Raw genomic sequence first — 22,470 nt, 5'->3', positions numbered from 1 at the left:
CTTCTTTGTGTCCTAATCCTTCTTCTTTGAAGGAACGTTTACTTCATAATTTGGACGTGGTTTATGCCTTGAAGTTTTATCTTCAAGCTTCTAAGGATTTCAGACAAACTTCTTCCTTGTTTGTGGCATATTCTGGGAAGCGTAAGGGTCAGAAGGTCTCTTCGACTTTCTTGAAGAGTCTTATCCGCTTAGCTTATAAAACAGCGGGACATAGACCTCCTCAGAGAATTACAGCTCATTCTACTAGAGCAGTGACTTCCTCTTGTGCCTTTAAGAACGAGGTCTCTATGGATCAGATTTGTAAGGCAGCTACCTGGTCCTCCTTACACACTTTTTCTAATTTTTACAAGTTTGATGTTTATGCTTCAGCTAAAGCAGCCTTCTGGAGAAAGTTTTGTAGGCTGTGTTGCCCTCAGATAAGGGTCCGCCTCTATTTTTGTCCCTCCCGTTTTTATTCAGTGTCCTCTGGAGCTTGGGTATAAGTTTCCCAACAGTAAGGAATGAAGCCGTGGACTCTCCTTATATTAAAAAGTAAAACTAAAATTATGCATACCAGATAATTTAATTTCCTTCTGCATAAGGAGAGTCCACGGCTCCCGCCCGTGTTTCTCCGATGGGCGGCCCTCTAAATTATGTGTTTTCTTCTGGGACCTTTTATACCCTGATATTTGTCCTATTGTTCCTTGTTCCCTCTGCAGAATGATAGTGGGAGAGTTACTTAAAGGGACACTGAACCCAAATTTTTTCTTTTGTAATTCAGAAAGAGCATGCAATTTTAAGCAACTTTCTAATTTACTCCTATTATCAATTTTTCTTCGTTCTCTTGCTATCATTATTTGAAAAAGAAGGCATCTAAGCTTTTTTTTGGTTTCAGTACTCTGGACAGCACTTTTTTATTGGTGGATGAATTTATCCACCAATCAGCAAGGACAACCCAGGTTGTTCACCAAAAATGGGCTGGCATCTAATCTTACATTCTTGCATTTCAAATAAAGATACCAAGAGAATGAAGAGAATTTGATAATAGGAGTAAATTAGAAAGTTGCTTAAAATTTCATGCTCAATCTGAATCACAAAAGAAAATTTTTGGGTACAGTGTCCCTTTAAGCCTTTAGCTGGGGTGCCTTTGCCTCCTCCTGGTGGCCAGGTTCAGTATTTCCCAACAGTAAGGAATGAAGCCGTGGACTCTCCTTTATACAGACAGAAATTAAATTATGTAGTAAGCATAATTTATGTTTTTTAGGGTTTTGCGTGGAATGTGTCAGATTTGGCTTTTTTTCTCCACTTTTTGGGTTATACCAATACAAACAAAATAAACATGAGAATGCATAAACATTTGTAATTGCAACGATTTTTGTGGGCGAAAATGCAGGGGTGCCAATATTTTTGGCCATGACTGTAAAGCTGGAGATTAATTAAATAAACTAACAATTGGTACTCTAGAAATTAGAGAAAATCTGAAATCTTGGGATTTTTAAAAAAAATCATGCCAAAAGCTTGGTTCAAAATCCAAGACTACCATGGGCTAAGGACATTTGGTTGGATGAATGTAAGACAGCAAATGGACAATATTAATACATTAGAGAAATTGCTATACTGTGCCACGTAGGTTAACTGTTTAGCAAACAATTATTTAGAACATTAAAAGGATATACAAGTAATTGGTTAGTGAATTGCTTTTAGAACACAATAATGTAGGTTAATGCACAGTTACTTTAAACAGGGCATGCCTAGATTTTGTATGCAGGATTTATCTCTATAGACATCTCTCTATCCATAGTGCATTACTTAGGGCCAGACTATAAATGGAGCACTAAATATCGCTTTAATAAAAGGGATTTTTGCGCTCCACTGTGTAATACCAGTGCATGCTAATGTGCATTGGTATTACAAGTTCACAGCAATGCAAACACTACCTCGCATTCACATAGCTGGGAAACATTGCACTCACAAGAGCGCACTTCCATAGGCATCGGCATCGCAACTTCAGTGCCAGGGAAGGAGGTAAGTCTCCAGTAGAGAGGTGTAAGAAATTCATTGATGGTTACAGGAAGCAATTTATTTTAGTTATTTTTTCCAAGGGATCTGCTACCAAATATTAAATTGAGGGTGCCAATAATTTTGTCCAGTCCATTTTTGGAGTTTTCCATGGAATGTGTCAGATTTGGCTTTTTTTTCCTCCACTTTTTTGAGTCATACCAATAAAAACAAAATAAATAAACATGAGAATGCCTAACCATTTGTAATAATTGCAATAATTTTCTGGGCGAAGTGGTGCATTATCTGACACACACACAAGAAATAATGCCCCACTGTTTGAAGCAACAAATATCCAGGAGTTTGTTCCAATTAATTCTAAGTAGAGAATGCAGCAGTTGTCACATGCTCATTACTGCTTTGTGTTGCCTCTTTCCGCTCTAGCGCGTTTCTAAAAGAAGTTCCATATGAAAGCACCTTGTTAAAATGGTAAAATATTTTTTCTATGAAAAAAAAGTTAAAAGGATATGAAACCCAAAAATGTTCTTTTGTGATTCAGACAGAGATTACAATTTTTTTAAAAAAAGTTTCCAATGTACTATTATTACATTTGCTTTGTTACTTTGATAATCTGTTTTGAAGAGATACCTAGGTAGGCATCTGTAGCACTACACGGCAGGAAATAGTGCTGTCATCTAGTGCTCTTGCATATGGATATCATTTTTGCACAACTGCTGTCATATAGAAAATGGGCCTTCTCCTAAGCATAAGTCTTTGCTTTTCAACAAAAGATACCAAGAGAACAAAACAATTGATAATAGAAGTAAATTATAAAGTTGTTTAAAATTACATGTTCTAGCTGAATCATGAAAGAAAAATTTGGGGGTTCGTATCCGTTAGAAAGCTTTTTGTGCAGTACTGGGCCGTGGAAGCTTATTGGTTGATAAAGCAAAATAAAATAAAATAAAACTAACAAAAATGGACCTTCATTTTTTCAATACAGCAAATCAGCTTTAAATAAAGCTAATAAATTGTTTAATGCCTTCTTTTTAGATCCAACTAACAATAACATTTCGTTATGTCCCTTTAATTTGAAGAAAAACAAAACAAAACCAGAACATGTATATTTTACTAACAACATTTCACCCTAGTAAGCAGACTGGAATGGATACATTAAACTATACATCTCTTCCATACTATCGAATCTATCTATCTTGTGGCCGGACTGTTATCAGACGGCCACTTGTCTGTCGGAATATTATCCGTCGGATAAATGTCCATTGGATAACACAGTCCGGCCACGCAGTTGGAGCTAGCTGCTCATATAAAAAAGACTGTGCACAGTTTGTTAATGAAACTACATTAAAAAGTCTCTTAGAACTGCATATTCTAACTGACTCATGATAGTTTAATTTTGACTTGAGTGTCCCTTTAAAAGTACCAAACACTTTTTGCTTTTTTGTGTTAAATGTGTTGTCCCCCTCTCTCTAGAGGCCAAAAAACAAGACCTGTAACCTAGGATTTCAAAATGATGCCCAAACCAGCTATTTAATTTGCAGGTTACAAATTTTGCTTATACGCTTAATAAATTATATACTATTTTATTTCAACAAGTAAATTTAAACACACCTATTAGCTACTCTCTCCCACAGAGCAACCAGTTTATCTTTGCTTGTTTTAATTGTGTGGTTTTTTTTTGTTTGTTTTTTGCAGCCGTAACAGCTAGAAGACACCCCCTGCAGTGAGCTATGGCTGGAGGAGGAGACGCCAAATATTAGAAATGGCAAAACTTCAAAGTAATTTATTTCTGATCTTAATGTGCAAGCAAAGCTTTATTCAATAAAATAGTAAATCATTTACTAGGTCGGAATTGTTTTCTGGAATTAAACATGACATAATACTGTTCCTTTGTGTTATACTATGCTCATCTCAAAGGTGACAAGCAAAGTGTTTAAAAATAAAATCGCATGGTACAGAATTGGATTGGCTTTATTTACCAGTCTAAAGGGCATAACAGTATATGCAGGGATTCGGGGGAAATTGCAGTTTTTATATATTAAAAGGACCAGTAAATTAAAAAGCTTTCATGATTCAGGTAGAGCATAATTGTAAACAATTTGCTAATTAACTTCTATAAATACTCTTCCTTCTCTTAGTATTCCTTGTTGAAGATTAGGCTCAGGAGCATCAATGCACTACTGAGAATAAGCTGAACACATCTGATTAGCCAATGACAAGAGGCATATATGTGTATCCACCAATCACCAGCTTGCTCCCAGCAGTACATTGCTGTTTCTTAGCCAAATCATGTATACCCTTACACATAGGATATCAAGAGAACAAAGAAAATATAGCAAAAGTTGGAATGTTGTTGAAATTGTATGCTCTATTTCACTGGTTTTCAACCCTGTCCTCAGACCTCCCCAACAGTCCAGGTTTTCTGGATTACCTTGGATGAGAGCAGGTAAAATCATGTTTACTAATCAGCTGATTGTTTCACCTGTGCTCTAGTTCAGATATCCTCAAAATGTGACCTATTGGGGAGGCCTGAGAACAGGTTTGAAAACCAGTGCTCTATATTTGAATGACGCTTAGTTTTGTCTATGCTGTCCCTTTAAAATTACTTCTTTGAATACAGTAAGGAATTAGAAGGGACACATTAGTGTAAACTTCACCTCCCAGTTCCATTAAAGGGACAGTAATCAGATTGTAAAAGATCTTTCTGTAACTTTAATCTTAAAAAAAAAATGACTGGAAACTGACCTCCCAACTGTAGCTAATTCAGAGCGCTGTCCTTCAGAGACAGCCATACCTCTTGATTGGAAATATTTTCCTTTTCCTCACCCCTGGAATACCCAGACACTCTCACAAACTACTCATCAACCTCCCAAACACACACACAATCCCACCTCATTATTAGCTTGTGACAGTCACCTCCTGAGGTGACACCACCCACAAAATAGCAACTCAAATGTTGGAGGCATGCTTTAAAAGCTTAACCCTGAAAACATATTTGTCCTTAAAAAGGGCTTCAGCTGAGAAAGGAAACTATTGAGATTTTGTTAACAAAATGACAGTGGCACCCTAACTACTCCAGTAGCACATCCAGGTTGGCTCCCCCAGAAAAGGAATTAAAGGGATGATAAAGAAAAACTGTATATATATCTATACATACACACATATACAGCCTAATCTTATTTTTCTTGGGATTGTCTCTGGCTCTGCTTGTCTAAAATGTTCAGTCGATGATGAAACCAACAGCCATGAAATCCCTTTTGAATGGTTTTATAGAGGCAATAGACTGACATTGTCCTCTAATTAAAAATTGCTGATAAGGAAACTATAATCAGATAAAGCAGTTCCTAGTATGTTAAATATTTTTTTTGAGCCAGTGGGGCCTATTTATCAAGCCGTCAACTTACTTGCATTCGACGGCACCAATATGCTTGCCTAAGATCGCCTAACTTCGCTGCCGCGGACCTGAATACACTCTCCAAAGTTACCAAAAAAGCTGTTAAAAAGCCGCACACCAAGTACGGGGCGATGAGCAGCGGACTGTTGTTAACTAACAGTCATCAATCTTACTGCTCTTCGGCTTTTTCCCAGCTTTATTGGTATACTGTCACTAAACACCCACACTATACTAAACTGATTAACCCCTATCCCACCGCTCCCCGACCCCGCCGCATCTAAATAAAGTTATTAACCCTTAAACCGCCGCTCCTGGAGCCCACAGCCACTCTAATAAACGTATTAACCCCTATCCTGCCGTTCCCGAGCCCACCGCCACTCTAATAAACTTATTAACCCCTATCCTGCTACTCCCGGAGCCCACCGCCACCTACATTATGTTATTAACCCCTAATCTGCCCCCCCCTACACCGCCACCACCTACATTATGTTATTAACCCCTAATCTGACCCCCCCTACATTATGTTATTAACCCCTAATCCGCCCCCGACACCGTCGCCACCTACATTATACTTATTAACCCCTAATCTGCCGTCCCCAACATCGCCGCCACTATATTAAAATGTATTAACCGCTAAACCTAAGTCTAACCCTAACACCCCTAACTTAAATCTAATTTAAATAAATCTAAATAAAATTCCTATCATTACCTGAATTATTCCTATTTAAAACTAAACACTTACCTATAAAATAAACCCTAAGATAGCTACAATATAACTAATAGTTACATTGTAGCTATCTTAGGGTTTATTTTTATTTTACAGGCAAGTTTGTATTTATTTTATCTAGGTACAATAGTTTCTAAATAGTTATTAACTATTTAATAATTACCGAGCTAAAATAATTACAAAAGCACCTGTAAAAGTACATGTAAAATAAAACCTAACCTGCAGGGGGCGGCGTTGCACCAGCAGCTCTTGTGAGCTGCTGGTGCAATGCTGAATACGGAGAGCGTATTGCTCTCCGTATTCAGCGAGGTCTGGCGGACCTGATCCGCACTGTCGGATCAGGTCCGCCAGACTTTGATAAATATAGGCCATGGTATGAGGTAGTTTATTTCCTCTATTAGTAGACAAATAAATTTACACAATAAAAAATTATTTTTCCTAAACTATATGTAATATCAACATTCAAAGTCATCAATTCCTTGTTATTTCCCCCACTACTTCCAGAGAAAGACAACTGGACAAGTAGTTTATTTAAATCAGTATAACGTCATTTATTAACAGGATGTTATGTGGGTTGATGAGTAGGGAATGAAACATCGGAGCACACAGAATTAAATTCTAGGACATTAGGTGTTTTTTGCTGTAACAGTCAACCTATTTATGATTGGCCCATGATGCCATGCGGTCGGTAATGGGGGTCTTCATAAACCGAGGAGATGCCATATATGCAGCAATAGGAGGCAAAGCCTGTGGAACAGAAGAGAAGATTAGCAAAAGCACATAATTCTGTAACTGGTAAAGACATCCTTTTATTGGAATACATATAAAGCTATACCATTGTACAACACCCTGCAGCACAAGTTTGAATAGAGAGAATGGGGGGGGGGGTGTGCAATACACCATTTACAGGTGCGTTTTTACACTGGGTGCTGCTATCTTAGAAAACACAATTATTGTGCCCTGTAATAAGTGTTTAACAGTAAGATCAGTGATGTTGTCGTTTTTTTTACAGCAGTTTCCTGTGCTTCAGATTGGCACAAATAGAGCAGATAAACTACATGTTTGCTGTTTTTATATGCAAAGCCCACATAAGACAAAATTAAACCACTGATCTGCATCAATATGCAAGCTCCAAGCATAAAGAGGTGTAGCTTTAACCTGCTCACACAGGAAGAAAAAAAAAAATCTGCTGGGCATAACTGCAATAGCATGCTTACTTTTTTTTTTTTTTTTTTTAATTTAGGCTTGTGCATTCTGATCCTTTGTGTGGATCCAAATGAGAAAGTAAGCTATTTTTGGAGCCTGATTGATTCTGGTACAAGATCACCAGATTAGATCTGGATCTGCACAGATCTTAACGTGTTGATTTTGCACCAGAATCAATCCGGCTCTGAAATTTGCCAAATATCACTTCCCGCCATTCAGATCCTAACGAAGGATCCATATGCACAATCATAAACTTTAAACAAAAATGGAAGGTACAGAAATGATTGAGCTAACAAGTAGTGGGCAGACTTGGACAAAGCTAGTGTTTTATAGTACAGAATCAGCCAAAATGACTCTACTGGACAATGCTCAGGCCTTAAAATTAGCTGAAATTACTTACGTCTCAGTTTACAGGTGAAAGGTATGTAATAATATTTTACTGCTTATGTAATATTTTTATAATCCTTGATGGGTCACGTGAAAAAAAAAAAATGAATTTTATGTTCAGATTTAGATCGCTGTGAGCTGCTACCTGTAGTGATCCAATCAAGCATTGCTATAAACCGATACTTGTGAGCACTGCCTACAAGTAATCCATGTACATAGCTACTAAAGATGGTTTATGAAGATCACTAGTTCTGTTGAATTCTGCATTAAAAAAATAATAATAGAAAAAACACCCAACCACTTCCTATCACCTCAAACCGTGCTAGGAAATCCTGTAGATTCCGGAATGCTTTCAGACAGGAGGGTTCCAGCATGTTGTGCTGATCCAGAACATCATACATCACAAAATCCACATATGTGATCTGCAGAGGATCAAGAAGATAAATCCGTAAAAGTGATATGTACACATTACTACTAGAATACAGTCTTTTGGGGGGTTTTTTGTACCTTCTCCCCTGCAAACCAAGATCTGTCCCCCAGAAAGTTAGAAAATCTTGCCAAAGCCACAGGTAACTTTTCCAGGTATGGTCCTTTCAGTTCTTCCTGGAAGGTATAAAATTAGCAGGCAAATAGTCTGACACGTATTTCACAAATGCTCTCCTGTGCTTTACTCACAAATTTGGGGTCGTAGGTAATCGTGGAAAGATCTAATCGAAAATCCATAGCTTGGTTTTCTAAGAGTGAAACATTGTTCTTTGTTGTTTCAGACTCCTCTCCTGGTGTAGACAAAAATAAAGGTTATGTTACAATAGAGAGCCATAAACAAAAGGTTAGGATTTCCCAAATATAGGTTATAAAGGATTCTTAAAATGTATTAAAATGGGAGGGCATAAGATCACAAAAAGTGGGTGTACAACATAGGGGGAAAAATAAAATGATGAGGAATCAAAACGTCCTGTAGGTCCAAGGCGATAATTTTGACCCAAAGGTGGGTGGATGTTTTGTAAACCACCATAAAGATACCAAAATACAACAGGGGTGAAATACCCAATGATTCACTAGAACCAGTAGAAAAGAAGAGATGGTGAGCCACAGTACATGTAAAGCATAACAAAGGATTACAATATCATAGGAAGCCAAATACAGCATGTAGGAATTAAATAAAGCGATTGTTGTAGGAGATGGTCTTTCCAGCAAGCCAACTGGGACCCATCCAGATGTTCCGATCAACAGTGAAGGAGGCTGGAGAGTATCCTGTTTGGTACAGACATTCTACTGACTTACCACCTGCAGAGAGAAAAAAAAGCGAGAGATGGACTTAAACAGTAAAAGTTATGTTCTCTCAAGAAAAGATTACTTTGAAGGAAGAACTCACATAAAGAGGTTACAAGTTATGGGAATAGCATGTATATTATAAGACAGGACAGGAGAATTCAAGGTTTAATAGTGAATTGCTAAATTAAAAGGCAGGTTCTTACACAATCCGTGCTTGCGTGCAATGTAACGAAGTATTGTGTTACTCTGAGTCAGTTTTACATCCCCATCCAACAGGTATGGCAACTACAGGATACAAGGAGTAAGTATATTTAAATTTGAACAACAACAAGGTAAAAATGCAGGGGGGATGATGTAATTATTTTAATCACCCCCCTCCCAACTGATCAAATACCAATCCACTATGTGTCAGCTCATTCTCCCTAGAATCACACGTACATTGGGGAAGTCCAAGCCCAACTTCTCCTTCTCCTTCAGCCACTGAGACTTGTCATAATCTGGAGCTAAATAAAAGATGGATTTTTTATTACATTTTTCAGTTATCATACAGTGGATCATTGTGCTTATGTATTTTCTGTACATTCCTAATCAGCCTAACCTTGCTAAACCCTCTCCCCTACTTTCCTCTGCTTCAAAAAAATCTATAGTTCCAAAGCTATGCATTTTAAAGGGCCATACTAGTGTGTGTGTGTGTATGGGGGGGGTAAGTTATATGCTCTCATTTGTTGCTGCATGTAAAACACATAAGTATCACTCAGGAAGCCCAGAGAACCACTTGTTCAGAGGCGACTACCTTTGAGTTAATCCCAGCTGCAACTACTGCAGCTACTTAGTTAGTGGCTAAGCAGCAGTATCCATTCCAGACCAGCAATTCTCCGCAGCTCCAGGGTGGTACTTTACCTATGTGTTTAATCTAGTTGTGGCATGTTGGGCTAAAAAGATTTGCAGGATCAATACATAACAAAGTGTAAATGTTTCACTGTTATGGCCTTTAAAAGGGACATGTAAGTCAAAACTCATTCTCATTGAGAAAAAATAAATTAAAAAAAAATCAAATTTACCACGTATGATAAGTGTGCATGCGTCATGAGCCCTATACAAATTGTATGTTACTATGTACATTCGGGTCTACTTCAGCACTTCAGTGAGAGGAGCCACGTCCACCACCTCATCAAATTGTACATTCAAGCCAAGTCATGAAAGTTGAATTTTCACTTATGTCCCTTTAATATATTTAAAGGGTTGGAAAGGTAAAATGAAGGGCACGGCTGCATTTTAATTTGAAATATTCTTCTATTGGCAAAAATGCCTCCAGTAAGTGTTACTGTTTTTCAGCGGCATACGCACATATGCTGTGAGGCCAGTCTACCAGTATCCAATGTCAGAGAGCTGGCAGTAGTGTGTAATGTGCCTGTCAAGTCTTAGTGTCACACAAGTCACTGCTGAGTTCTGCAGATAACAGTAACTTTCAGTAGAAGCTTTTTTGTTCATGGAAGTATAATGCAAAAATGCTTCTATTTAACCCCTTGAGTGCTAACGACAGTTCTGAGCCATCGCAGAGTTTCCCACTCTGGTGCTAACGACCGCACAACGTATATATATATATATATATATACATATACACACACACACGTCGGAGCTTCAGGAAGCTCAAGCAGTCTCGGCTGTTAAGTTACAGCCAAGAGCTGGAGTTCCTGAAGTCTAGGCATATGGTCAATATGAGGGCAGATGCCTGATCGTTACACAGTGACATTGTCACTGTGTGTGTAAGGATCATCTGCTGGTGCCAGCGTGAGATGTGGGAGGGAATCCAGGAAGTGTGTGGACACACAGGGGGAGGTCCCTATGCTACATAAAAAGGGGGTGGGGGGATCCTTAACTGAAGATGTGGAGGGACCACCACACAGAGAGAAAAATATAGTATATAAAAAGGGATTTTTAGGTACTGGCAAACAGCTGCTAGTACCTAAGGTGGCAGATAATAGTTGGAGGGGTTAGGGATCAGGGAGGTTGGAGGTTAAGGGGGATTCCCCCACAGCGGCAAAAAAAAAAAAAAAAAAGGACAAATCTTCATACTGTCTGGCTGTCTTGTCAGTAGGGTTGCCAGGTGTCCAGTAAAATCTTCACAAAAATACTGGACACTGAAATGTTCATTATTTTTTATTTTTTTTATAACCCCTGAGTATTAGCTAAATATAAAAGGCTTCATACGCCGAAATGCAAATATGGAGTAGAAAGAACAGAGAGAAGTCAAGGGGTTCAAATAACTTCTGTTTACATATGTTACTGGTAGCCAAAAAGTTAAAATAATTGATTTCTATATTACTGGCAGTCAAGAGGTAAAATTACTGAACAGTTATGAAAAATGTACATTGTGAGATCAAACGTGGGGGCTAAGGTAGAGCTTTTAGCGCGGCAGTGTGACACCCAACCTACCATTGTGCCAATCACTGACAGATTGTCAAGTATTTCTGTGGAGGGGGGGAAAAAAAAACGTAATTTTTCATATTGCAGACTGTCTGCCAGTACCTAAGATGGGACTGACTAGTAAGGTTGCCAGGTGTCCGGTATTAGACTGGACATTCCGTTTTTTTAGTTTTCTGTCTGGTAATGTCTGTGGTAGAAAATCAGACATTTCAATGCTTTTCATTTTATCACTGATCACTTGACTTAGTCTTCCAAATACTTCCATTTCTAGGAATCCAAACGTAGTGCGCTCCAACTCCCAACAAAGGACTGTCCACAACCGGGTAAAAAGAAAATCTACAAACTTTATTTTTCCAAGTTAAAAACATCAGAGGTGAAGTAAAAAGGCTTACACAGGTAAGTGTAGTCTGGTCAAACGCAGACGCGATTCGTGCGCATGCGCACTTGGTCACTGCATGTTTTGGATTACCAGATCACACACACATTTAAATACCATACATTTTAAAGGTATATACATGTTTATAAAGTATACCATGTAAAGCATCTCATGAACAAAACTAATATGTGCACATATTACACTATCGTATAGGATAAATTTCAATAGCGAAAGAATTATCAGCTCTGATACATTGTAATCTACCATTGTATATTTAGAACATTGTTTCTCATCCTTAACATATTACTATAAAATAAAATTTTTGAAAAATTTAAATATAGAAATATTTGTATATGAAAACTATTGTACAAAAATTATTTTAGGGAAACTCCTAGCAAGTACATATTATCCTAGCATGTATAGTAAATAAACCATGTGATATACAATCTATTATCTACAATACCTAATGTTTCATATCATTACATACTATAACTACATTTTTCCGAAGTTAGTTTTAATGAACAGAAAAGGTCTATAGCTTTAATTATTAAATTGTAGAAAAAAATCTATATGAAAAGATCAAGATCCCTCCTCATATTAATCCCTAAGGGACTAGAGGTTTTTAACCCCTTAATGACCACAATATACCCTGTATGTCACTGGTCGTTAAGGGTTTTTTCAGGACATAATAGCACAAGTCTAGCAAGAACACGCTATTAATGCCCTCCCTCCAGAAGGCTTTGTGGAATAGAGCAGTCTCAACGCTGGTGGCAAGACCACAGTATAAAACAATCAAGTCCCAAAAAAAGGCCAGCGACATACAGGGTACGTCGCTGGTCCTTAAGGGGTTAAGGAAAAAAAACAATAAACCTCTCTTTTATTAAGTTTACTCTCTATCTCCCCCTCTCTTCCACATGGGAACATGGTCTACATCTTGTAGAGTTAATGAAGATGTATCTGAATTGTGCATGTTTTTAAAATGCCTGGAGACAGGAGTGTCTGATTCTGGATCTTCTATGGATCTAAGATGTTATAGGAATCTATCTTTTATGGCTCTTTTAGTTTTTCCTGTATATTGTATCTGACATAATTCATAAGTTAACAGGTAAATCACGAGTGGTGTAACAGTTAATGTAGTATTTGATGATATGTTCATGTCCTGTTATGCTAGATTGAAATGCATCTCCTTCAATTATGTAGTTGCATGTTTTACAAGCAATCCTCCTGCATTAACCCCTTAACGACACGCGTTGTACAGGGTACATCTTGCACAAACTGGTCTTTAAAGACCAGCGACGTACCCTGTACGACGTTGGGGTTGAAAGCGGCTGGAAGCGATCCTGATCGCTTCCAGACGCTTTCCGGTTATTGTAGTGATGCCTCGATGCCTCGATATTTTTCCCCATCCGATGCAGAGAGAGCCACTCTGTGGCCCTCTCTGCACCGGACATCAATGCCGCGATCGTTGGTGGGTGGGAGCAGACGTGGGAGGCGATCGATGGCTTACCGGTGGGCGGGATCGTGGTCGGGATTGCTGGGGGGCACGCACGGACGATTGCTGGGGGGCGCGCGTGCACAGGGGAGGAACCGTTACACTATGGAACAGTGTGGTTTCTATTTAGAGGGAGAGAGGGGGAATAAATGTTAATCAAAGTGATCTGGGAGGGGGTGGGGGTTTAGTCCTGGGGGGGGAAGCTACACTACAGAAAAAGTGGGGAAAAAATAAAAAAATATACATTTTTTTGTAAACTGGGTACTGGCAGACAGCTGCCAGTACCCAAGATGGCTTCCAATAATGTAGAGGGGGAGGGTTAGAGAGCTGTTTGGGGGGGGATCAGGGAGGTTTGGGGCTAAGAGGGATCCTACACAGCAGCATATGTAAATATGCTCCAAAAAAAAAAAAGAGAAAAAAAAGGATACCTTTTATTTTAGTACCGGCAGACTTTCTGCCAGTACTTAAGATGGCGGGGACAATTGTGGGGTGGGGGAGGGAAGAGAGCTGTTTGGGAGGGATCAGGGGGTCTGATGTGTCAGGTGGGAGGCTGATCTCTACACTAAAGCTAAAATTAACCCTGCAAGCTCCCTACAAGATCCCTAATTAACCCCTTCACTGCTAGCCATAATACACGTGTGATGTGCAGCGGCATTTAGCAGCCTTCTAATTACCAAAAAGCATTGCCAAAGCCATATATGTCTGCTATTTCTGAACAAAGGGGATACCAGAGAAGCATTTACAACCATTTGTGCCATAATTGCACAAGCTGTTTGTAAATAATTTCAGTGAGAAACCTAAAATTGCGAAAAAAATTACGTTTTTTTTAAATTTGATCGCATTTGGCGGTGAAATGGTGGCATTAAATATACCAAAATGGGCCTAGATCAATACTTTGGGTTGTCTACTACACTACACTAAAGCTAAAATTAACCCTGCAAGCTCCCTACATGCTCCCTAATTAACCCCTTCACTGCTGGGCATAAAACACGTGTGGTGCGCAGTGGCATTTAGCAGCCTTCTAATTACCAAAAAGCAACGCCAAAGCCATATAAGTCTGCTATTTCTGAACAAAGGGGATCCCAGAGAAGCACTTACAACCATTTATGCCATAATTGCACAAGTTGTTTGTAAATAATTTCTGTGAGAAACATAAAGTTTGTGAAAAAATTTGTGAAAAAGTGAACATTTTTTTTTATTTGGTCGCATTTGGCGGTGAAATGGTGGCATGAAATATACCAAAATGGGCCTAGATCAATACTTTGGGATGTCTTCTAAAAAATATATATATATACATGTCAAGGGATATTTAGGTATTCCTGACAGATATCAGGGTTCCAATGTAACTAGCGCTCATTTTGAAAAAAAGTGGTTTTGAAATAGCAAAGTGCTACTTGTATTTATTGCCCTATAACTTGCAAATAAAGCAAAGAACATGTTAACATTGGGTATTTCTAAACTCAGGACAAATTTTAGAAACTATTTAGCATGGTTGTTTTTTGGTGGTTGTAGATGTGTAACAGATTTTGGGGGTCAAAGTTAGAAAAAGTGTGTTTTTTTCCATTTTTTCCTCATATTTTATAATATTTTTAATAGTAAATTATAAGATATGTTGAAAATAATGGTATCTTTAGAAAGTCCATTTAGTGGCGAGAAAAACGGTATATAATATGTGTGGGTACAAAAAAATGAGTAAGTAAATGAGTAAGAGGAAAATTACAGCTAAACACAAACACCGCAGAAATGTAAAAATAGCCCTGGTCCTTAAGGGAAAGAAATTGAAAAATGGCCTTGTCCTTAAGGGGTTAAAAGAAAACTTTTTTTTTTATCTTTAAGCCATGTAGTCCTAGCCTTTTTAGAAAATTCTGAAGGAGATAATTTGCTAGGGTTTTGGTATTTTTAGATACAAATTTAAAGCCTTCTTGTGTTATTTGTTTAGTAACTGTATCTGAATTTAAGATAGGAACAGTTTCCTTGATTATATTGCAAATTGCTTTAAATTCTGTACTATAGGTTGTAATAAATTTTACTTTCTGATCTTTATTGACATTCTGGGGTTTTTTGTATTTTAAGAGTTGATCTCTGGTCATTGCATCTGCACTTTCTTTGGCCTTGCTCAGTAGCGCTTCTGAATATCCTCAAATTTTTAATCTGCCTGTGACAATTTCTTTTTGCTATTATAAATTCCCCTTTTGGAATTCCCCTTATCACATGTTTGGGGTGACATGAATCAAATTGTTGTATTGTATTCCCTGTTGTGGGTTTTCTATAGAGTTTGGTTTCCAATGTCTGTCCATTACAGTCTGTCCTGGTCTGTGTCCCGTGTCCCGGAACTAGCGCTCCCCTGGCGCAGCAGTGAGCAGACTTTACAAAACATTAGCTGGCCAGAGGAGCGCTTAGCCCGGGGTTACAATTACAAATGGGTGAGTCTGCTGCGCCTGAGACGGAGATAGCTTGGTGTGGGGGGGACAGTGGGAGGGGGAAAGAGGGTTGAGGAGGAGGAGTCACATCTGATTCCGGCTGCAGGCTGAGTATGACTCTGAGAGCGGCAGAGAGACTGAGGCAGGCAGATGTGTGTTGGTGCAGTGGCTGCGCGGAGTGCTTTGTCTGCCAGAAACATGGCCATTTTTTACCTTTGTGGGTCTTCAGCCAACAAGTGCAGAGCAGTGCAGGCAGCCACAGAGAAACTGTAAGTAATACTTGGCTGCCTATGTCGCTGTTTAGTTGGACTCTCCTCCCCCTTCACCGGCAGCAAAAACACGTGTATGGGGCTCTGATTTTATACTTCTCTGTCTTCAATGAGGATAGTCAATTGCCTTGTTATATATTGTGTACCAACTTGCATCGCTGCACCTTTTATTTCCTTTTCCTTATTCCTATACTAAATTAATTGCTGTCCCTTTAAGCTATAAAGTATTGGCTCCAAATAATTTTGTAAGTTTAATATCATAGTTTTCATGGGTTCAAACTAATTTCTATACTTACCTTTTTGTTCTGTGCCTTTAAAATGTGTAATGAAGTGGATTATTGCTTGTAAGTCAATATTTAATGTTGCTATATATGCATTTTAAAACTAAACCAAACTAAACATTATTAATGAGTAAAAACTAATCTTACAACCATTTTACCACAGTAGCCACATCTAACTAGCCACTGAAGCAGAGGATTCTGGGCAAATGGGGCTCCACAATGCCACACATTTTTGCTTCCAGTATCAGTTTTTCTTATGCCAGTTCTAATCTAGAGAGTTTTGAATCACAACAGAGATTGGTTTAGTGTCTGCTGGTCATTTTTTAATTATGTGTAAATATAATATTCACCTTTAAAAGTTTGATATTTTGTATTGTTGTTTGTCAGAGGAAGGGACTGTTTTTGTCCCGAAACGTCACCAATAAAATTGTTTATTACACAGACGACTGAAGTCCAGTGAGTGCTTAACTTTTCTGAAACTATTGCAATACCTTATAGCACCCTGGCGGTTGATGACAGATGGTGAGAGTGCACACACTCACAACAAGAAATTCTTATATATATATATATATATATATATATATATATATATATATGTATGTGTATATATATATATATATATATATATATATATATATATGTATGTGTATATATATATATATATATATATATATATGTATGTGTATATATATATATATATATATATATATATATGTATGTGTATATATATATATATATATATATATATATATATGTATGTGTATATATATATATATATATATATATATATATGTGTATATATATATATATATATATATATATGTATATATATATATATATATATATATATATATATATATATATATGTGTATATATATATATATATATATATATATATATATATATATGTGTATATATATATATGTGTATATATATATATATATATATATATATATATGTGTATATATATATATATATATATATATGTGTATATATATATATATATATATATATATATGTGTATATATATATATATGTATATATATATATATATGTGTATATATATATATGTATGTGTATATATATATATATATATATATGTGTGTATATATATATATATATATATATGTGTGTATATATATATATATATATATATATATGTGTATATATATATATATATATATATATATATGTGTATATATATATATATATATATATATATATATATATATAATTATTTCATAATGAATTTAAAGGCTGCGAGAAGCCACGCCCCCAAGCCACGTCCCAAGCCACACCCTCTCCACGCCCACTTAAAAAGTGTCCAGGAATTTTCTGGGCAAAAGGTGGCAACCCTACTGTCCATCCTTGCTTACATAAATTGTGATATCCAAGAAATTTATGGAATCAGAATTATGCTCTCCTACGAATTTAATTCCACATTGTCATTCAAGTACTTATAGAATAAATCTGTTTTATCACGATCCCCAAACAAATTAAAAACAAATCATCAATGTACCTGTAAAAATATTTGATGTCAGTTCTAAAAGAATTTCTCTCTCCAAAAACGTGAAACAGCTCCCACCAACCTATGAAGAGGTTGGCGTATGAGGGGGCAAATTTTGCCCCTATAGCTGTCCCACGCTTCTGGAGAAAGAAATCATTTCCGAACATAAAAAAGTTGTGTGTTAGCAAATATTCCACTGCACCCAATAGGAACCCCTTAGCCCGTAGCTGGTTCATAATTGCTGTATGTATCCCTGCAATGATAGGACGACCAGGGGGATGCAAGGGATCCTTGTATAATTTAGGAAAGTAATGAAAGATAGGAGTGACTGGATATTATATTAATCTCTCAGGGATTAATATGAGGAGGGATCTTGATCTTTTCATATAGATTTTTTTCTACAATTTAATAATTAAAGCTATAGACCTTTTCTGCTCATTAAAACTAACTTTGGAAAAATGTAGTTATAGTATGTAATAATATGAAACATTAGGTATGGTAGATAATAGATTGTAGAGAACATGGTTTATTTACTATACATGCTAGGATCATATGTACTTTACTTCGCTAAAATAATTTTTGAACAATAGTTTTTATATACAAATATTTCTATATTTAAAAAAAAATTTAATTGTTTTTTATAGTAATATGTAAAAGGATGTGAAACGACGTTCTAAATATACAATGGTAGATTACAATGTATCAGAGCTGATAATTCTTTTGCTATTGAAATTTACCCCATACGATATGGTCGAATGTATGCATAAGTATTAGATTGGAAGGTATTGCTATCAATATATCATTTATAAAGATGGTTATTCTGAAATGGGTACATCGTATTTCAATGTGTAATATGTGCACAGATTAGTTTTGTTCATGAGATGCTTTACAGGTATACTTTATAAACCGTGTATATGCCTTTAAAATTTAGGGTATTTAAATGTGTGGGGTCTGGTCACCGACATGCAGTGACCAAGTGCGCATGCACACAAAACGCGTCTGCATTTGACCAGACTACACTTACCTGTGTAAGCCTTTTTACTTCACATCTGATGTTTTTTAACTTGGAAAAATAAAGTTTGTATATTTTCTTTTTACCCGGTTGTGGACAGTCCTTTGTTGGGAGTTGGAGCGCACTACTTTTGGATTCCTGTTGCATTTCTGTGTGTGGAGTAGACACACCTGTTGCCGCACTGACCGACCAACACTACAAGGATACCATTACCCACTCTCCATTGTGCCGTTTTCTACAGACTGAAAGAGAGCACTTTTTCCCTTCAGACTTTGTTTGTGGCGCAGTTCTTCCATTTCTATATGGCTTTGCTGTTAGTGTGTGCCGTGCTTCACCTCCTGAGTGTTTGGTAAAGTACAGTGAGGTCAAGTGCCAGTGGATTGGTGCAGCGTAATCAGAGTTACACACACGTTACATGATTAAGAGACGGATAAAATCTGTAGACCTGTGCAGCGCTAAAATTTGAGAGTGAGAGCGAAGACAGTTGGTCACTCAGACTGAGTGTCAGCAAAGCAAATCAGTGGGCCAGTGGCTGAGAGAGCAAGCTGCTGTCTGGGAGACTAAACTTGCAGCCTGCCAGTGGGAAAAATAAGAAATTCAACTTCAAGACAGATTTTGGAAAATATATATTATAAAAATGTGTGCCTTTTTTTCTGCCCTACGGCACTTTGACCCATTATCTGTTTGGCTGTCCAGTATTTTTTTGAAGGACAGCTGGCAACCCTTGTAACCAGTGGTGAGGGAGGAATGAGAGCTGATTGGGAGGGATCAGGGGGTGGTAAGGTAATCTGTACACTAAAGCTAAAATTGACCTTACAAGCTACCTAATTAACTCCTTCACTGCCAGGAATAGAAGTGTGGTGCGCAACTGCAATGAGCGGCCTTCTAATTACTCAAAATCAATTTCAAAGCCATATATGTCTGCTATTTCTGAACAAAGGGGATCACAAAGAAGCTTTTACAACCATTTGTGGCATAATTGCACAAGCAGTATGCATATAATTCCAGTGAGAAACTAAAAGTTTGTAAATTTTTCTTTATTCCCCCCACCCCATTTGATCGCAAGCGGTGGAGAAATGGTGGCATGAAATATACCAAAATCTAATATCTAATACTGTTATAATGAGCACTGCAGCAGCAAAACTAAAAAGGCACTGACATTTACAATACAGTTTCTACATTACTATTAAACCTACACAAGTTACACACAGGTAAATTGTTTGTGTCTTATCTTTTTGAGCTTTAGTAAAGTTGGTATATATAAATTTTGGAATCCCGCTAAAGTTGATAGCATGGGTGTGTATAGATAGATAGATAGATAGATAGATAGATATATATATAGATAGATATAGATATATATAGACACACACATACATATACACACACACATACATATACACACACTTAATAGTTTTACTTAAAGGGACACTGAACCCATTTTTTTTTTCTTTCGTGATTCAGATAGAGCATGAAATTCTTAGCAACTTTCTAATTTACTCCTATTATCATTTTTTTTTTTATTCTCTTGGTATCTTTATTCGAAATGCAAGATTGTAAGTTAAGATGCCGGCCCATTTTTGGTGAACAACCTGGGTTTTCCTTGCTGATTGGTGGATAAATTCATCCACCAATAAAAAAAAAGGCTGTCCAGAGGTCTGAACCAAAAAAGCTTAGATTACTTATTTTTTAAATAAAGATAGCAAGAGAACAAAGAAAATTGATAATAGGAGTAAATTAGAAAGTAGCTTAAAATTGCATGCTCGATCTGAATCGTGAAAGAAAAAATTTGGGTTCAGTGTCCCTTTAAGAATTTACATTTTCTATACATTCCAAAAAAAAACAAATCCATGGCATCTCTTATGTCGCCAGAACCTTTTCTATAAAAGTAGAGGTGATCTGGACTTATTAGCAGACATGAGCTGCATTGAAAGTAGCAAACAACTCCGCAGTACAGTAGTGTTTTCACAGACAGCCCTACAAACACAGCTCAGGCTAGTGCAACAAGCTGCATAACAGATTGATTAAAAAAAAAATTTAAAAAATGTTTTTCCAAACTTGCAACAGTTTTACATTTTACAAATTCAGCTGAAGTATTAGAACATTAACCCCCTATAAACCAAGCAGGCACTCTTCCCAGTGACACATACTGTGAAATCCCTACTTCACATACCTTCTCCTGTGACATAACGCTTCTCTTTATATGGGGTGCCTGTGTATTCCAGTAACAAGCGGATTGCATGTGCCAGCTGCAGAAAGAGTTAAAGCATATATTTATCATATGTGCTCTGAAATAACCCAGTGTTCCACTGTCTTTAATATAGTTTTTCATTAGTGTCTCACCCCTCTGATGTCCCAATATCCCAGTATCATCATCTTGCCCCACTAGTTCTAAAAAGTCTAATGAACTTCAGCTCTTTTTGTGAGAGCCTCTTAAACACTTTGACCAGTTACCAAGTGCTACCTGCAGTCACATGATGCCTTGCTTTCAGCCAATGAGGTAATCAAAAGCTATAACCATTCCACACACCCCCTACCAGTCTCTACATATTGAGAATAGTTAAAGGGCACAGTCAGCATCACATTAATGGAAAAGCAGATAAATCACTCTATGATAATCACTAGATAATAAAAACTGCTTTGCTGCTGGATATCCCAATTTAGTTTTTTCTTCTTGAGGAACAATTAACATTACTTAAGGGATTAAAAGCCTATCGGTCTGTTTCCAGCAAAAGATGAACTTAACACTATATATATATATATATATATATATATATATATATATATATATATATATATACATACATATACATACATACAACCACTGCTTAATTACTGAAATAACACACAGACAACTTCTTGTTGGGAAATGTTTTGACCGTCACAGGTCAAAATGTATTTTATTAATTCTTAAACTTGCTCTAAATATGAACCAACAGATGACTATGATGGCGGCAACAGAGATCAAACTAACCAAGTACCACAGAAGATCAACGGCCCCCCCTTACCCCCAATGGGGTCAACAGTTTACGTGGCTCTGCCCACCGGAGATGTAACTGAGAGGTTCCTGAGATCACGTGACCCACACCCCCCCATGGGGTGGGGAGAGGGAGAGGGGTTACCTCCTGCGCACTTGAGGTCTACCGCCTCCCCTCGCCAACTTTACCATCACTCCCTCTAGCGACCTTCTCCAAGTCAACGGGGCTGTGACCTCCCGCAGCCAGGGTGCAAATGACTTCTCCACCTGTTGTAAGGTCCCTCTGCCCCAAGCCGCTCAAACCCAATGGCCAGAGGTAGGAGAGTCCTATCTTACCGCTATGGTCTTATTCTAAGCTTAGATATATTATTCATAGCCCTGCCATTGGCTGCTGTTTATTCCGCCACCATCTGCCAAAGGAAACAAAAAGGGGGAAGGGAGGGAGGGAAACTTCTCAGCCTCTGGATCCAGATGAAGAGAGAGGAAGCAGCAATGCCTGGTGTCCAGCTTATAAGGTAAGGAGAGGGGAGGAGGGTACCCATCCCCTAGTGCTGCAATTTTATTGCCCCACTATGCCCACCCTCTTCTCCTATCTCACATTCCTTCAGCCTTAACCCTTAGCACGCTCCAGGCCCATGCTGGTCCCTGCACTTCCTTAAGGGATTAAAGGCCTACCGGTCTGTTTCCAGCAAAAGAGGAACTTAACACTATATATTATATATATATAT

General features: G+C 37.5%; 2 protein-coding genes across 2 annotated transcripts in view; one reads left to right on the top strand and one right to left on the bottom strand.

Annotated features, from left to right (window-relative positions):
* EPS8L3 (EPS8 like 3) overlaps positions 1 to 3,839 on the top strand; it is a 289,801-nt gene extending 285,962 nt beyond the window's left edge. Inside the window, exon 19 of the mRNA XM_053706779.1 lies at positions 3,691 to 3,839. Coding sequence (XP_053562754.1) covers positions 3,691 to 3,696 — 6 coding nt within the window. The 3' untranslated portion in view covers positions 3,697 to 3,839. The remainder of the gene's footprint in view (positions 1 to 3,690) is intronic.
* A 2,803-nt stretch (positions 3,840 to 6,642) lies between these two features.
* Positions 6,643 to 21,231, bottom strand: LOC128653464 (glutathione S-transferase Mu 4). Its single transcript, XM_053706777.1, has 8 exons — positions 21,109 to 21,231; positions 20,939 to 21,014; positions 9,423 to 9,487; positions 9,186 to 9,269; positions 8,385 to 8,486; positions 8,217 to 8,312; positions 8,021 to 8,131; positions 6,643 to 6,863 (listed from the first exon to the last, which is right to left on the bottom strand). The coding sequence occupies exons 1-8, from the start codon at positions 21,139 to 21,141 to the stop codon at positions 6,771 to 6,773; spliced, it is 660 nt and encodes a 219-aa protein (XP_053562752.1). The 5' UTR covers positions 21,142 to 21,231; the 3' UTR covers positions 6,643 to 6,770.
* Between the last annotated feature and the right edge of the window lie 1,239 nt (positions 21,232 to 22,470).

The sequence above is a fragment of the Bombina bombina genome, chromosome 3 (assembly GCF_027579735.1).
Source record: "Bombina bombina isolate aBomBom1 chromosome 3, aBomBom1.pri, whole genome shotgun sequence".
Lineage (NCBI taxonomy): Eukaryota > Metazoa > Chordata > Amphibia > Anura > Bombinatoridae > Bombina > Bombina bombina.
This window is presented reverse-complemented; position numbering and strand designations above follow the sequence as displayed.

What these genes read in the sequence shown, in the direction of transcription:
- LOC128653464 (XM_053706777.1), bottom strand. Translation starts at nt 21,141, where the DNA reads ATGATGATACTGGGATATTGGGACATCAGAGGG. An exon ending in CACGCAAGCACGGATTGTGT is followed by an intron (nt 8,487 to 9,185) that starts AAGAACCTGCCT and finishes TTGTCTACACCA; the next exon opens with GGAGAGGAGTCTGAAACAAC. An exon ending in ATTTCCTAGCACGGTTTGAG is followed by an intron (nt 6,864 to 8,020) that starts GTGATAGGAAGT and finishes TCTGTTCCACAG; the next exon opens with GCTTTGCCTCCTATTGCTGC.